At 40.5% G+C, this 17818-nt stretch overlaps 1 protein-coding gene across 7 annotated transcripts in view; it reads left to right on the top strand.

Annotated features, from left to right (window-relative positions):
• igsf9ba (immunoglobulin superfamily, member 9Ba) overlaps positions 1-17605 on the top strand; it is a 62727-nt gene extending 45122 nt beyond the window's left edge. The window contains exons 8-21 of one of the 7 annotated variants that reach the window (XM_084418269.1): positions 1438-1580; positions 1680-1820; positions 1914-2033; positions 2133-2283; positions 4830-4953; positions 5231-5406; positions 5502-5728; positions 6537-6621; positions 7272-7415; positions 7616-7661; positions 8290-8376; positions 8942-10588; positions 12593-12723; positions 12892-17605. In XM_084418269.1, the coding sequence (XP_084274395.1) occupies positions 1438-1580; positions 1680-1820; positions 1914-2033; positions 2133-2283; positions 4830-4953; positions 5231-5406; positions 5502-5728; positions 6537-6621; positions 7272-7415; positions 7616-7661; positions 8290-8376; positions 8942-10588; positions 12593-12723; positions 12892-13112 (3443 nt within the window). In that variant the 3' untranslated portion in view covers positions 13113-17605. Of the gene's footprint in view, positions 1-1437; positions 1581-1679; positions 1821-1913; positions 2034-2132; positions 2284-4829; positions 4954-5230; positions 5407-5501; positions 5729-6536; positions 6622-7253; positions 7416-7615; positions 7662-8289; positions 8377-8941; positions 10589-11179; positions 11226-11473; positions 12724-12891 lie in introns of those variants that run through there. The other 6 variants (XM_084418268.1, XM_084418273.1, XM_084418272.1 and 3 more) reach the window with 6 other exon arrangements.
• Positions 17606-17818: the final 213 nt, after the last annotated feature.

Raw genomic sequence — 17818 nt, 5'->3', positions numbered from 1 at the left:
AACCAGCGCACCCGGAGGAAACCAACACTGACACAAGGAGAACATGCAAACTCCACACAGAAAGGACTCCTGGCTCAGCTGGGGCTTGAAAATAAGATAATTGCCTGCACAAAATATGAAAGCATTGTAATATAACAATATAATAAATAACTATAAAATTTACATTGACTTCTTAATTTAGTTAAAACATACAAAAGCAAAACATACCTAATGCACATTCTTTGTTTCTTTTTCTAGTACTATAGAGTTAAAAACCTTATACCTTAATATATATATATGTATACCTTAAATAAGGTTATTATATTATATTATATTGTAATTTGTAATATATCATATTATTAATCAGCAACCCTGTTCTGTAGATTCTGGAGCTCTCCGAAAAAAATATCTAAAGTCAATATTGATTGTTACAATGGGACGAAAATGCAGTGTGTAGAGAAAATGTGTATTGTCTTGAATGTGAACTTTCTGGGAGGAAAGGGTGTATAAATATGAAAGATAGCTTTTTTTCTCTCTCAATTTACCACCCTGTATATCACCATGACCCACTCTATCATCACAGCAGAAAAGAGGTCAGGGCAGGCGTGACAAGGGGGCCTTAATGAATTAACCGAGGGGAAATATAGCACGACAGTTTGAAGAGAGAAGAGATTAGTGGTGGAAAAGCACATTATATTGTGTCATATGCAGAGCAGTGGCTGACTGTCTCATTAGCAGCCCGCTTCTCAGTGCCGCTGGGGTTGTGCTACATCAGTCAGCGACACCCCAGGGCTGCCGCAGGTGAGAGAACTTCACAGGAAGGGCTTTAAATAACACTTACATGTTCTGATACGACACATCACTTACACTGTGAACACTGCAGTAAAGATTCGAGATTTTATATCTATAACTTGTATGAATCATATTGTGATGGCTGTTTTAACTGGATTTGTAGTAAAATTTTAAAGTCATCTTGCAGTCAACATTGGATTTATTTAAAAAAAAAAACATAGGACCACATTTAGCATTAGGCAAATATTCTTGGGCGAAATCCAGTCATTTCAATAAGAATCCACACTATCAAGTTGCTCACCTGGCTATGCCGGTGAAAGAAAGGTGCTTGGTTTGAAAATGACTTCTGTGTGAGTGGTGCTTCATTCATCGCCACACTATTGACAATAGACAGTGGACCTTATTTGGCTGCGAAAAATTTGCAGAAATTGTGCTTATGTGACTGCACCTTTAAATAGAGACAAGACCCACTTTTCACAATCCAGGGAAATCTCAGTGGATAAAAAGTTAAAGTCCTTCCCTACAATTTTTTTTTCCTCATTACGCAAGTAAATTGATTTGCGATTGCCATTTCATGTTGGCTTTCAATTTTTCCATTTTTTTTTTTCCAAATGTTTTTTACTCTGCTGTACCATAACTAACATTTTCACTGTATCCTCTCGGCAGACCCTGCCCGTGTTGTGAACATGCCACCTGTCATATACGCCCCAAGAAAGTTGCCGGGAATCATTCGGTGCCCAGTGGATGCCAACCCTCCAGTTATTTCAGTCCGATGGGAGAAAGATGGCTACCCACTCAGAATCGAGAAGGTCTGTAATGGGTAGACTTCTGACGTCTGAAATGTCGAGACTCTTGACTGTTTGACAACACTTCAGATCACTGATTGTCCTCCTCTGCTCCTCTCACAGTATCCTGGATGGAGCCAAATGGCAGATGGAAGCATTCGGGTGGCAGAGGTCACTGAAGACTCCCTTGGCACCTACACCTGTGTGCCTTACAATGTCCTAGGTACCATGGGACAGTCCCCTCCGGCCACTCTGGTGCTAAAGGTGAGTCAGTGCATCTTAATTAAAGGGGTCATAACGGGAGGAATCACTTTTTCCTTGAAGGTTTGTGTGTTGAACAACATCATGTGACCCCAGGACCCCCCTTACTTCAACGTGAGGCCCGGGGGGGAGTACCGTCAGGAGGCGGGGAGAGAGCTGGTCATCCCCTGCGCTGCTTCTGGAGACCCTGAGATTCCAACCATCGTATGGAGAAAGGTACCATGACCCACCAGGACACTGAGTAGCCTGTAATATATCTCCCCCTTGCCATGGATAGACACTCGTAAACACTTTATTATTCTGTGCTCTGTCAAGGTCGGGAAGCCCAGCAGAAGTAAACATAACATCTTATCAAGTGGTAGCTTGCAATTCATGTCTCTGAGCAAAGAGGATCATGGAGAGTGGGAATGTGTTGCCACCAACGTAGTAACAAGCATCACTGCCAGCACACGCCTTTTTGTAATAGGTAAATGACTCTATCTATCTATCTATCTATGATTTTGAAGTTTTTTTAAGGACACTAAATACGTCACATATGTGATTTGTCATCATTTGCCAGACAGGAAGTGTAGGCTAGGACATTGAGATTCCCAGCCAAGCTGCACAAGTGAGTCATTACAGTAGGGGGGCAGTGTAGCTTGTGTAGGCTTTAACTCAGCTGTCATGTCTGTGAGTTCGCCCTCGGATAACAAGTGATGTGTCAGCAGGCACACAACCCCACACACACTTTATTTGTTTGGTGATGGACTGGTGTCATGACAGTCTAAAGATTATGCTTAATGAGGGAGCAATTAACAGATTCTCCGCAGCTGCTAGGTGCCGATAAGAGATGTGATGGAACTCCTGAATCCATTCTCCTCTTCAGAGTCTTCATCGTCTTCAGTGCCCGACGCTCTGCTGCTATTATCAGCCTGGGTCAGTCTGTGCTTGGAGTTTGTTTATTGTCTGGTCAGAAAACATAAGTGAGAGGAGGCTCAGGTCAGACAAATGGATCTCCTGTTTTTCAGTTCCTCATGAATCTCTCTAGCTGTGTCTGACAAAGCTGAATCCATGTTGGAAAGTAGTCGTTTTGGGACAAACAGCCTGGCTTAGACCTTTTGCTTATGCTGTTCTTTTGAACTTTTTATTTTATTTGAACTCTTTTGATTATGTGACACTGAAGACTGGCGTAATTGCTGCTGAAAATTCAGTTTTACCATTACAGGAATAAATTACATTTAAAAATAAATATGTTAAAATGTAATCAATTTAAATGCTTATTTTAAGTTTTAGTAATATTTCACACTGATACTGTTTTTACTGTATATTTGATCAAATAAATGCATAGACTTTTTTCAGAAAACATTAAAAACTTACCGACCCCAAACATTTAAACGGTAGTGTATAATTTTATGTTTTTTTTTTTTATTATAATTGAGAGTTTTTGCCTGAATGTTACCATAAAAGAGAGTAAGATTAAAGATAAAACAAGAAGGTGCTTGCCTATACAAAACTGTTGCTGTGTGGTTGCTAAGATGTTTTAGTTGGTTACTTCTTGGCCCAAGGCAAAAGAGCCCAGTCCTAAGTACAATCATTTAGCAAGAAATAGCTCAGCTCAAAAAACATGATTTGATGTGTCATTTATCCATAGCACAAACAGTGAGGGGGAAAAGTAATGTACCAACGTTGAATACTTTGAAGTTTCGCTATCAAAGATATCAGCAACTCTTACTCTCTACGTAACTACATTTTTAAATAGGTATGTGTACTCTTTACTACAATAGATTTGTGATGAGTAATGCAATTACTCGTTACATTTTGCATGGAATCGATATCGCCATCTACAGGGCATCGAAGGAACTATGTTTTGTGCATATATTTTATTTATCCATTACATTGAAGATACCTTTTTGAAGGATATTGGTTTACATATGCCCTTTTGCAATATGGAGGTGTTTTATTTCGACACATCAACAGTTTTGAAAATAAACTTAGCTTATTTTCACCTGGCGTGAAGAGGAGTGCATTCAAATTGTTTAATGCACAGCTAGCCGTGGATTATCCCGCTTATACCATGGTCATTTGCCAGCATTGACTATTTAAAGCTGTTATTGATGTTTGCAGTGCAATATTTGACCTGAAGGGTAAAAATAAGTTATTTTCATCAGTTACAGCTCGTTAGATCTAGCATTCTGTCCGCTTTGAATCAGACGTAAAGTAGTCCGTAAGATTACATTTATTTGAATGAATGAATTATAGCATTTATTTGAATTCATTAGAAAGAGAGAGAGAGAGAGATGAGAGATGTGTGTGTGAATTACCAGTGTCTGTATAGCGTCTCTCTTTATTAATAATGAAGCTGTGAGTTTAATTACTTCAAGACCAGTGATGTTAGCCCAGTTGCTGAGAAATATAATGTAGTGATTCAGTAGCGAAGCTATGTTATTAAAAAAAGTTGCGGGCAGCATTGATAACAAGTTTCTGTGCTCCTGAATGTTTCTGTGTGTGCATGATCGCAGCATGATCTCCGAGTGACGTATGCGTGTGCGCTTCCATGAAAACAGCACCTTAATATAGAACTGTGATTAAACTAACTTGGAAGTACCTGTGCATTAAACTGTTTTATTGTATACCTTCCAGCCAATCTGAGTTGAGTATTCAGAAAGACCATAGTATAAGAGAAAAAAATAATCAGATACTCTTGCCCCTGGTTTCACAGACAAGGCTTAAGCCTAGTCCCAGACTATAATGCATGGTTTAGCTGTTTTAACTGAAAGCAACTTGCTCTGACATATCTCTAAATACTACTTAATTGTCCTAATTGAACTAAGGCCTTATCCTGGCTTAATCTAAGCCCTGTCTGTGAAACCAGGCCTAAGATATTTACTCAAGTTGTATTGGAATTGGTGACTTGTAACTTTTAATGGAGTCATTTGTAAGGTACTTTTTACTCAAGTATGGTTTTCTGGTACTCTTTACACCTCTGAATTTAAAGGTTGAAATCACTGCTAATTAAAAATGACCCTATTTCAGGCACTAGTCCACATGCGCCAACTAATGTCCACGTGTCAGCATCCACAAGCTCCGCTAACGTTTCCTGGGAACCTGGATATGACGGAGGCTTTGAACAGACGTTCTCGGTCTGGTATGGCCCGGTGTAAGTCATGCCAGAACCCCCACTAAATATAGTTCCTTCCTCACTTTTTCTACATATACTCGTGACTTAGTCTAGTCTATTTTTTCCCATTGTGTTAAAGCACTAATTATGAATTGCAAATGCAATGAATCAGTGGGACAGTTTAAGATCAATTCATTTACATTTCACTGTATTTCAAGAAATACTGTATGTGATATGCAAGACATGTTCTTGTTTTTAAACTCAGATTTAAAGGTAACATGCATTTTTAATGCAACCCTTTGTTATAATCCAATAGGAAGGTGAAGAATGATTTAGGGCCACATGATTGGCTGTCCATACCTGTGCCCGGCTCCCAGACTTGGTTGATGGTCCAGGGGTTGGAGTTAAAGACTGCCTATCAATTCAGTGTGCTGGCCCAGAACAAGCTGGGCACCGGCCCCTTCAGTGAGGTAGTCACTGTGACTACAGGAGGTGGGCGGCACTTCATTACAAACTGTATTGTGTAATGGAACTCTGAATGACCTTCCACATGAGATGCACTTACAACCTCCTTTTATTTTTCCTAGGGTATCCCATAAGTACCCCTGAACCACTGGTGCTTCTAACTCCACCACGGTGCCTCACAGCCAACCGGACACAGCAGGGTGTATTGTTGACATGGCTTTCTCCGGCCAATCACTCTTCACCAATCGACCGTTACATCATTGAGTTTCGTCTGGGAGAAAGGTGGGAGGTTCTGGATGACTTGATTCCTGCCACTGAGACTGAGATCATAGCAAGAGACCTCATTCAGGTAACACTTATTGTGTTAATGTCACTACTAATATCCGCGTAAATCCCTTTTTTCAAGATTTTTTAATGCAATTAAATGTATATTTATAGTATACACTGACATTCCAAAGTTTGGGATCAGTAAGATTTTGTTAATTAATATTTTTACAAAATATTCTACAAAAGTTACAAAATATTTCTTTTTCTAATACATGCTGTTTTTTTTTTTTTTTACTTTCTATTCGTCAATCTAAAAAAAATGTATCATGGTTTCCACAAAAATATTAAGCAACACAACTGTTTTCAACACTGATAATAAGAAATCAGCATATTAGAATGATTTCTGAAGGATAATGTGATAAAGGAATAATGGCAGCTGAAAATTAAGCTTTGACATCAGAGGAAAACATATTTTTTTATTTTTTTAAATATAGTATCTGTGTGTGTTTGTATGTATACTCTTTAAGTAACCCATCAATAATAGAGGTGGAGTTAAAGTTACGGTTATTTGCAATTTGAAACCCTACTTCTGTAATGTGAAAATTATATATAAAAAAAAAAAATATATATATACATATATAATTTTAAGTTAAAATGAATGATTTCCATGCGTTTGTGTCAGAGCATAGCAGCTCTGTGATTATTGAGAGAGCTGCAGTGAGGGATTGCATTTCAGCTGAAAAGCTCAAAGGATGTCATTTTAATTCAGTCTGACATACCGTGGAGTCTGCTACAAATGTTCTTGTTACAAATCTGTTGGTAGATCTGACACTTCAACCTGTTGGCCTCACAGGATTTGTGACCCACTGACCTGTTTCTCTGTCTCCCAGGACTCTTGGTATGAATTCCGAGCGCTAGCTGTAATGGATGATCTTGTCAGTGAGAGCAGTAATGTGGTGGGAGTGTCAAGTACAGGTGAGAATAAGGGACATAGTTAAAATGCACCAATTCATTGCTTTAGCCACCTTGAGCTCAACTGCCCCCTGCTGCTCATTGTAGTTAGTGCCGTGCTGTATTCCTTTTCTTCATCTTTTTTTTGCTCTGTAGATGCAATACAGAGTAATCATGCACCTATTTTTTTGGAGGGGGCAACCATGGCAATCCTGGCTCATTTAAGATGTGAACAAAAAACACTTTTTAACAAAGCTAATGTAAAGCTAAAATTGCTTACTGATTGAGCTAATACATTTTAATAGATCACCATGCATTTACATTGAAATTTAAAAGCTGAAATTTTCAATTTAGATTTGATTTCTGCCACAGTGTTTTAGATTAACTCAATAAACTTAATTATTAAAGATACTGATTTGTTTTTGGAAGTTGCATTCAAAATCCACTTGGGTTAAAACATTTGAAAGCCACGCGCCCTCTCGATCTAAATAGGCAATCTGATAGGCTGCAGTTATGTTAACACTATGCTATAGTTTGCTTTGTAATGCACACTAACTGAATCACAGTCAACAATCACGTTAACCTGCTTTGTGAATACATGCTTGCTGCATTCATCCATCCTAATTTCATGTTTCGGAGTCTGTCTCCTCTCTCAGACCCCTTCCCTCCCACAGAGATCTCTGACGAGGGGCTGGCCAGGCCAGTGGTGGCCGGTATCGTGGCCACCATTTGTTTCTTGGCGGCTGCCATCCTCTTCAGCACGCTTGCTGCGTGCTTCGTCAACAAACAGCATCGTCGCAAGCTCAAACGCAAGCGAGGTGAGTCCTTCAAAACTCCAAGACACTGTCTCTCTGTTGCATTCCTGGTTTAAAGCTGAAATGTATAATTTCTGCACTACTGGATTTGGGATTTTTTGTGTGGAATTTTTACATTTTACCAGCTTCAGCATTGCAGTGGTTGAGATAAAGATATGAAGCATATTGTCATGCTGATGTGGCATTGTGTGATTTGTCCTTAGATCCTCCACTATCGATTACGCACACAAGGAAAAGCATTGAATCTCCGTAAGTATCAGTGCATGGTAACATCCATTATACTTTGCTCTTCTGCAAATCTGTTGACTACCAGGCACATGGCTTGAGAGAGAGAAAGAGAGAGAGAGCATGTACAGTTTGGGAAATCAAACAGCTGACCCTAGCAGCTGCTGTGTTAACGTGAGGGATGCATGGAGGAGGATTTGAGTGGTCACTAAAGTGGCTGCTATAAATGCATCTGTGCTTACCCCTGCTTTTCAGCAGTGAGATGCATTGATTTACCATTACAAACAATCTTCTCAAGCTTTTTCTTTTTCTTTTTTTTTGCCGTCCAGTCAGGTTGTGATAGAACCTTTCAATAGTGCAAGAACAAATTTATGAACATGATGCTTACCCCCCAGCTTCTCTGAATCGATCAGTGCAGGCATGGCAGCATGTCACTCTTACATTTAACCAGAGATAAAGGAAGGGGAACATTAAGGGTAGCACCTCCAACCCAGTTGAAACTGGGATTCACGCTCTTATCTGATTCCATTGTGGTCTTAATAGAGCTGCAGTCTCATGCTCCCATCCCACCCATTTCCACATAGCAGTGTGGAACCATAGTCTGGTTGACGGCCGACTCTGCCCCGTCTCTGTTGTGTTTTTGTCACCGCAGGCCTCCTCTTACCCCCTTGCCTGGCATTGAGCCCTACTGGGAAGAGCCAGACAGGAGCAGCTACAGGCCCCCATCTACCAGCCCTCAGTGAGTGCTTGCACCTGTATCTCTCTCTGCAGCAGGCGCTAACATGCGCCTGTCTGCCGTAGCTGCATGTTTTCAGTTAGTGGTGCAGAGCTAAAATGCTTCTGTGGGGGAATAGACAACTTCAGCCCACAGCTGCTCCTAATTTTGACACTTGTTTGACCGTTTAAAGTCAGGAAGATGGATTATTATTGAAGAGTTGGGTGAAGATATAGTTTAGCTGATATTTTGTTGGCCCACTGGTGCCTGTATAAATGTATGTGTTTCTGTGTCCTGTCCCCATTCTGTTGTTCTCCATTATGTCTCATCCTGACATCGTCTTTCAGTTTTATTAGACAAGATGGCCAATAAATAAAGGTCAATGTTTAATGTAATCAATATAAACAGCTGCATGGATAAAGGCTAATTTCTCTTTTTTTCATTTAGAATGTGTAATATCATGCCATTTCCTTTTGATTATATTTCACATGTCTAAATATGGAGTGGTTCTTGCTTTGATAGTGCTGATTTTAAGTTCTGGTATTCCACAGGGCTCGGCCCTAAGCCCCATGTCTTTTTTGATTGATAGGCTGTCCTCTGGGAAGATCAGTCCTGAGAGCATTGCTTCCTCCCGGCCCCCATCTCTGGCCAGCGTGGGTGGCCACAGTCTATACGTTAAGAAGTTGCCAAGCCCCAGGAAAGAGAAAGAGCTTTCCCTCTATAAGAAAACCAAGAGAGCAATAACCAGTAAGAAGTACAGCGTGTCCAAGCATGAGTCTGAGGTTACCACGCCCATCGAGCTGATCAGCCGTGGACCGGATGGAAGATTCATCATGGACCCCAGTGGCATCGACACGTCCCTCAAGCCCAGACGCATTGAGGGTTTTCCCTTTGTGGAGGAATCAGACTTGTATCCTGAGTTCCGCCAATCAGATGAGGAGAACGATGACCCAGGGCCCCTACCCCCAGTCATGGCCACCCTCAGGCCCCAGATATCCCCTGTGTCCTCCAGCCAGGAGTCCTACATGCAGCCCCCAGCCTACAGCCCCCGGTTCCAGAGACCCATGGAAGGTATGAGCATCTCGGAGGGTAGTCGGCTTCAGGCCACAGGGCAGAGCCGGGTCTCCCATTTTCACAGGGTCTTCCCTCCAGGCCCCTTCTATGGCTATCTAGGTAGTGGTGCTGAGGTGGAGCTTCACCCTCCGTTTTACATGCCTGATGTTAGTCCACGTAGCTCTGCCATGTCCTCCTCACCTTCATACCCCCCCGAGGGGCCGTTTCGCCATCCCACCATCCCAGAGGAGAGGGAGGAGCTGAGGATCCATCAGTACGGTGCCTCCGGCCACGCCCTCCCACTGGTGCATAGCCCTCCCTCCTCTCGCTCAACCGAGATCTGGCAGCCTCCTGACTTCCCCTTTCTGGGTCAGGAGGGTCCCCGTCTCACTCTTCCACCACGTCATTCCTCATATCTCCACCGGGACCTCCCCGAGCCCCCGCCATACCCCTCCCATAGTCGCACTCTTAGCACCACCTCTCAGCTCCCTTCAAGCTCTGCTTTCCTCCAGCTGGAGGCCCCTAGAGCCCAACTGAGCAGATCTCCCGGCAGGTTCCCGCCTCAGGGCCCTTCAGCCAAGCATATAACTATGCAACAGGCCCAGACTCTGGGGCAGTTGAGACACACTGCCCACGGTATGGGCGTACCAGTGTTGCCTTACTTAGGCGCCACGGCTCGCATGGGGAGCCCAAGCACACTGCACAGTGAGAGCTCGGACGGCTGGAGGTCCGAGGCCCAGCCTTGGCTGAGCCCCAGGGCAGCACGAAGGATGGATCTCGGCCTGCAGCAGGTGGTCCTGCAGCCGTCACGACTCTCCCCACTGACCCAGACCCCTCCCAGCTCACACGCCGGCTCTCCAGACATTCTCGTCCGCCCTCCTCCCCGTCCCAGCATCCTGCGGTCTTCCCGCTCTCAAGAAATGCCAGAGAGTGCCCGTCACCCTGCCAGTGTCTCCTTTTCCCGAAGGTCTCTCTCCTCTTCCCCTGCCACTTCACCTACCCAAAGCCAGAGTGGCCAGCGGCCCAGCCTCAGCTATCGTGCCCACATGGCCTTTGCCACAGCCGCGGCCAGCTACCCCTCCCAGTCCCCTTCACCCCCCACGGAGAGCAGTGATGCTTTCGGCCAGATGCCATCTCAGAGAAGGACAGATGAGGAGATGCTCCCCTCAGAACCCTCTCCAGGGTAGGTGAACCGTACCATTGGAGGCTCCAAAATGACAAAGGAGTTTGTTATTCATCATCTGTGCCGCAAAAGCAAAGCTACCATGCTTTTGCGTTTTTTGATAAAAAATATTTTTACATGTACATCTTACTATAAACTATTTACATATGCACAAATGTCCATGTCCTCCAGTATAACTCCTTATTGGGTTCACAGGATAAATTTCCATTCATTTTTTATTTTCTTCAAATCTTATTCTCCTTTAACCTTTAAACAGTGTAATCTTGATATAAGAAATTATTGTAGTGTTTAACATTTCTCATGGTTAAGGATTTTCTAGTGCATCCATGATGATCCCATGGCTCTTCCTTCTTTGTCCTCTTTTGTGGGCTGATCACATCACTCACCCTCTCCAACTCATTTCCTTCCATTTCTCTCACTTCCTCTAACTCAGGGCTTTGACCATCACGGTGGCCTTCTTAGGCGGCCTTTGTTGCCAGGGATGAGTGTGCTCTCATCTCTTGCAACACTCATCCTCATAATAGAGTAGAGACGGCGCTTTTCTCTGGAGACACTGGTAGTCTTACCCTCTCTGTTTTTGATTGATCTCAGCTATCTGGGCAGCATTGTTGTGACCAGGTCTTCTACACCACAATAGGTAAGGGTCGAATCCATGTCTGAAAGGGGAGGGGTTTGCAGGCGGGGATCTTAAATCATTCTCATTTAAAGGGGAATGACTTTTTTAGAAGATTTTTTTCATTACATGATAACAATTATTCACTATCTTTTTTGGTAAATATCCTGATTTTTTTTATTGCTGGTATATAAACAATGCCATTTTTTTTAGCCTTTTTCAGCACTGCTTTTCAAAGCATCTCTGTGATCATTACTTTTCTTTTTCTCCAGGAAATGTTGCACTTGCGCCCTTTGAGAGGCACACTTGGATATTCCCCTTTAAAAATGTGTTTCCATGTACAAAAATATCATGCATGCCTTTTCTAAATACTCTTTCTCGATGCCAAATCAGTAACAGCAGTTCTCAAACTAAAATTTCTTATCACATTTTGTCGTCCTAGTGGTTTGGTTCCTTTCTTTTATGTGACTGTTCTTTACTGGCCATTCTCCCCTCCCTGCCATCTCTTCTCCTGTCAGCATGGTGAAGCCACTGTACAGTGTATTCATGGTAACCAGAGTGTGTTTGATGTGGCGAACTTTAGTGCTCAATCATGTCTACCTCCCCCTCTATTAATCACTTTCACTTTCTCTTTCCACAGCCTCAGCAGCAGGGGAGACTGTCTGTAAACGCTTTGTGTTTCTGTGCCTTGTGAACCCATGAGTTGTTGCCTGACTCTTCAGTATGGACGTTTGAGTGTCATGATCTCTGCCATGATAGAGGAATGGCATGTGCGATAAAAGACAACACTTTACAGGAAATGTGACCCCTGTGGTCAGTTTAATAGGAAACCAGTGAGCTTACTGGGAAACAGGAGATTTTGGCTAATTGTAATTTGATTGGACAGTGCTGGCAGCATGGCAGCAGTGTACAACATGAGGTAAAAGGTTTATTCATGTTAATTTAGGTGTATTCTGTAGTAAATGAGTGGGGGAGGGGAAATGCTAAATTCAACTCACCAGACTAACTGAACTAATACAATGTGCTTTTAATTTGCAGATACCCATCTAATGAAGAAGAGTTTTTGTTTTTCAAAAAAGAAATGTGATTTGATATTTAATATTTATGCTGATGACCAATGAAAAGTGGCAAAAAATTCCAATGATAAACAGTATTTTCAAAATAATATCTAACAAGGCTTTTCTTGCAATTCGCCATAAGTTGATCAATTGCTAAATTGCACAGTACATGATGTTGATGAATGGTACTTTTGTCATGAAGGCTTTAACAGCGCATTTGGCTTTGGGCAGCCAAAGGCTAAATCTCAGTTTGATCAGGCGTAGTTCGTCAAAGCGTATAGTGCACCCTGGTGGCGGTGTGAAGTAATGCATAATTGTGTTTGTCTCTCACAGGGAGCATTTAGGTGCAGTGAGAGTCCCTGCAGGGTCTGAGAGCTTTGAAGCACTGATATATTATTGTATTAATAAAGCCAAGAAATCATCAGCCAACAAGAACAACAACTCCAGATTCAAGAAAAGGACAGGTCAGTTTCACCCGTACATTACATACTGGGAGAAATGGACATGTTATCAGCCCTGACACCTTAACATCGTGGCAGCGAGGTTTGCATGCACAGGCAACTCTCACATTTTCTTCTGAAAATGTAAAAATCTTTTCTGTTGCTGTGTCTCATCTGCTCTGCTGTCTTCAGATGTGTCCACCTCTCAGACCCAGCAGCCGCATGCATCTCAGGCCTCTGAGCAAAGAGAACATCTCAGCTCTCCCTCAAAGAAAAAGTGGAAAAGTACACTTAGAAAGTCCCCCTGTCTCCATCTGTCCTCTCTGCTGCGCTGGCTTCACCCCAGAGAAGACAGAAAATCCCTGCTGGCCAGTATGGACCCTGCCCCCTCAAACTATGGTTCTCTGCTCTGAGAGCCCCCCCCCCCCCCAAAAAACTCACTAAAACTTATCCTGTGGGGCGGATCGTCTTCTTGTCCATTAGCAAAAACGTATAATGGACAAGCTCTCAGTACTGTTTTGTAATCAGTCTAAACTAGATACAATTTATTATGTTCTTCGGTTGGCACAATATACTACACATATCTGTATTTTCTGTAAATTTACACTAAGGAAAAACATACAGGGGTGCTCTTTTAGAAGAAACAGAAAACTGGGACAGGACAAAAGCTTTTCTTTTGATAATAAAAAGAAAAAAATAGCATTCCATTACATGCTAGGAAAAATCATAACGTCGTCAGAACTGTGTATATTGTGAAGGATAGAGAGTTAAATGCTCTGTACAAATATGTCTCTCAAGACGTGATAGTTACTACAGGGTTTCTTTTCTTCCTTCTACAAAATATACCTCAAAAGAGAGAAAAATAAAGAAAAGGAATAAATAATCTGGAACATATTTCAGCACTTCTACCATATTTTGTGCAAGCTAGCATATTTCATTTTGGATGACATGTTGTCTGTTTGTGGCAAAGCTTGACAGATCATGAGGGAATAATGTAAACCCAGAAATGAATTTTCTTTTAATTGGTTTATAACATATTAAACATAAAATATAAAGCACAGAATATCATTGAAATTGTAAGCTTGAAAAGAATGGCTGCAGTACTAGACTTGTCCTGCAATATTTAAACAGATATTCACACTTTTTTATTCCATGCAAAGGCAGGTGAAACTGAAAACATGCTTTCTTAATTATTTTTTTTAACAATTTACATTATTTTTGAAAAAAATAAAATAATAATTGGACAGCTTTAAGTAACTTTTTATCTGTGGTTGGAGGTAGATTAATAATAGCCCCCTGCTAAAAAAAAATATTCAGGTACATGTTCAATTTTAGAAATATGCTTTTTGACATGTTCAGATGACATAAGTGGAAATGTAATATTTAAACTGAAGTACAATTACTTGGTCCTTGTCTTGCACAAATATAGTTAGAAGTGGTGAAATGCATTATTAATCTTTCCGTCACTTCCTTGAAGTAAATAATTTGTTATATGTTGCTTTGGACACAGTACAGTAGATATTGTGCAGACTAATGAAGACATCAATATAAAATAGAAAAGTGAAATAGTCCTTACTCTGATCAGTGAAAAAAAAAAAAGAAGAAGATGTTCTTGGGTTACTTTCTACCTACAAAAGTGAACCTTCAAAAGTAGCTTGACTCTTTTTGAAAACAATTTCAGTAATTGTATTGTAATCTTTACTATCTGTCATCCATCACGACTCATCTGATGACATAGCAATGTTTGTTATTTGAATTAATGATGAGTTTAGAAGGATGTTTATTGTCTCTAGAGTTCACTAACAGCTGCTGATTTGCTACCTACAGTACAGTGAAAGCTAATTGAGCATATGCTAGTTTAGTTTAACCGATGGTGAATGTATGATTTGCTCTTAGAAGATCAGATTTATCTGAATATTTTCAGTGTGATGTTTTCTCTCTTTTAGCTCGTTTACGCGCCAATGCGATTACTCCAAAATGAATCTTCTTCTGTGAATGGAATTTAATAATGAGGAAACTGAATGAAATCTCATGCAGTACTTGAATAAGGCTGAATATACAAGCAGGAAACGCTGGGATGAATTTCTTTGTATAGAGATTCGTAGTAGCCTTTTTGAGTTTAAAAGATTTGACTTAAGTGCCCGGAGGGTTTACTTTGTCTTTTCTTTCTCTTTCTTTTAATACAACTATTTTACTCGACATGAAAACGAATGCTCAAACATCTCACTGCAGTATATTTGAGCTATTCAGTATTAGGTCTGTTGCTTATTTCTATGTCTGTCTTCATCATTACTACACTGTAAAAAATGATATGATCAATAAGTTATGACAACATAACAACAAAGTAAAGTTCAGGGTGATTGGGACACTTTTTGCCATTGAGATGACTTGGAAAAATGGTCCCAGTCAACCTGAATTCACCCTGTTTTTACATTGCTTTAACTCGTCAAAATAAGTTAAGCAATTTTCAACTCACTTTTTTATGTAATTTAAGTTGAAATGACTTAAACGTCTAAGTTGATTGTACTTAAAAATTTAAGGCAGCAACTTGTTTTCTTTTTTACAGTGTAGCTTTTCCATGTTGGTGCAATTCACAAGGCTGCTTTAATCGTGTAGTCTCTGAGAGGAGAGGGCAGTGTTCATTTTTTTAGATATTCTTGAATACCTGCCTTTAGCTGTCGGAAGAAAAGTGTTAAAGTTAGACTTAACTGTTTTTTCGCTACGTGTTTTGTCAAGTTCAGTCAAGAACTCGTTGCTAATAAGTCCTACAACAACCACATAATGTTTACATGATCTAGAAATATAACGTGCAAGGATGTAGGCACATTGTACACATTATGACTTGGTGCTATGTCTTTTTGAACTCGTGGTGCTGTGGTTCAGAGGTTAACACACAAACTCACGCACAGTCCTCTGTCTTTAACTAAACTAGCTCCGTCGTGATTTCCGTTGTCAAGTTCTTCTGGTGAGTAGGGCCGCAAGCAATAAAACCTCTCTCACAGGGCAGGTCCTGTGCGCTCACTATCTTTCAGTATGGAAACCGTTAAAGGTGTTCAATAAGGATCGGCTTTGACATTAAGTATGTGCTTACGTTATCGCGTGAACGTTCGCTGTCACCATGAATAAAAACCTGCGTATTTAGAAGGGTTTATAAAGACGAACTTGCCAGTCTCGTGGAGGCAGCATATCAAATGTATAATCCATGAAATGTACCCACGGTATGATAGTACATTTTTCATTTAGCATGGAAATACCTGGCAACTCAAGCAGGTGGAGGTCAGATGCGTCAAGCGGCGGCATTTCTGTTTTATAGTGTTTTTCATGGACACGGTGGAGCGATGCATCCTCGAATAAAGCTGCCACGCTGATTTAAGATGCAGGTGCAGTGTCGCTGTATATCTGTGGATGGTGATTGACGGCATTTTATTCAGCTCCTCAGTGGTCTTTGTAGGGAGAACCCGACTGAAACGTTTCTCTTGTTGAATATGATAGCCTACTGTACAGGTAGACACGCCCCCTTTTTGCTTCTGTAAGAGGGCTCATTTGCAGGAAGTGTCATATCAACTCTTTGATTGCCTGTATTCAGTTTTGTGCTTACTTCTTATGGTGCTTCGTGAAACTTTATTTCCATTTCTTTTCTTTTTTTTTTTTTTTGATTGAACAGAACTAACCTTACATAATCAAGATATTTCACTCGTTCGGACCTGTCTGTCTCGTTTCAGATAATGTACATCTTTTTGTTCTTGATTCTTTTGCTGTTCATATTAACCAGCACTGAAAACTTAGAATGTAATACTGCATTATGCACTAATTTATGACTGTTTTAACATTAAACCTCATACTTAGAGCTTATTGGAAGCATATTTCAAATTGCATTTTTGTGCTTTTTAACTGCTTTTGAATTTGTGTTGTACATTGTTTAGAGATTATATTATCTGAATGATGTGTTCTGGGCAAACATGTTTTCCATCTCGATTACCCTACATGCAAATGTATAAGAGACTGTTCTTATGTTAAGAAAAAGATGATAAATTTGACAGATTTATTTGATTGACTGATTCTTTTGTTAAGTAATCTCATTTATTTCAGGTATTATTCTTAAAACAGTATGGTGCTGTACCAAAGCCTTATGTACAATATTATTATGATGTATTGTTTGATTCTTCTGCCACTGCTAAGGAATTCTCTAACAAATTGCTACAACTCTGATTATAAAACAAGGTGCGGTGTGCCTCTTATCTTCTCGTCTTTGATTAGTAGGCCTACTTCATGGTATTTTTCATGGGCATTCGGTGTCTCCACATACTCAGATGTTAAGATATGGTGCCTGGTGTGTCTTCATGCTGCTAGGAGTAAATGTTAAAGATGTTTCGTATCTGTACTACCAACTTCTGTAGTATGACATTGACCTCCACAATAACTCAGCTGGACACTTTGATTCAGCATCTTGATATTAAAAGGGAACAACCCTGCAGTAAGCAATGGCATTTTTAGAGAATAAAGGAAATCCCATTGTTATTTTTATTCTATTTGTTTAATTTTTTTTTCTTTTTTTTTCTTACATTTATTAAGTCTTGCTCTAGAATAAGACCCCAATCAAAAATAATATGCTATCCTGACAAATGAATTGTCCATCGAGAGTTACGTCAATAACAGATCTGGGAATGAAACATATGGAGTGTTAAATATGTGTGTGTGTGAGTGTGCGCTTGTGCTGTCTTTAACAGCCCAACTGAAGTTATGTATTAGTGGAGCCGTTCAATTTGCATTGTTTACATCACCAGATGCCCAGATATGCACATTTTGGCAAGCTCTATTAGGTTGACATTTTTCAACGCTTTGGTCCATGTAATAACCCCGTAAAACTTTTTTGTATTTTGATATAATAAAAAAAAATATAAGAGTGTGTTTTTATTTCTGTAAGAGTGATCTTTTGACTGTTAGTACCTGAAGTGACCACTAGAGGACACTAATGCATAATGTTAAATCTGAATGGCTGATTTTAAAACTTATGTTTCTTACATTAAGCAAAATCCCTTACAGGGAAGGGACAATGACTGATACTGCTGTCATATATAAAAATCATCAAGGTGTAAAGTCCTAAACCAGCTCAACTCCC

Source organism: Rutilus rutilus (assembly GCF_951802725.1).
Source record: "Rutilus rutilus genome assembly, chromosome: 9".
Classification (NCBI taxonomy): domain Eukaryota; kingdom Metazoa; phylum Chordata; class Actinopteri; order Cypriniformes; family Leuciscidae; genus Rutilus; species Rutilus rutilus.
The sequence above is the reverse complement of the archived record's forward strand: the minus strand, read 5'-3'. Positions and strand labels throughout refer to the sequence as shown.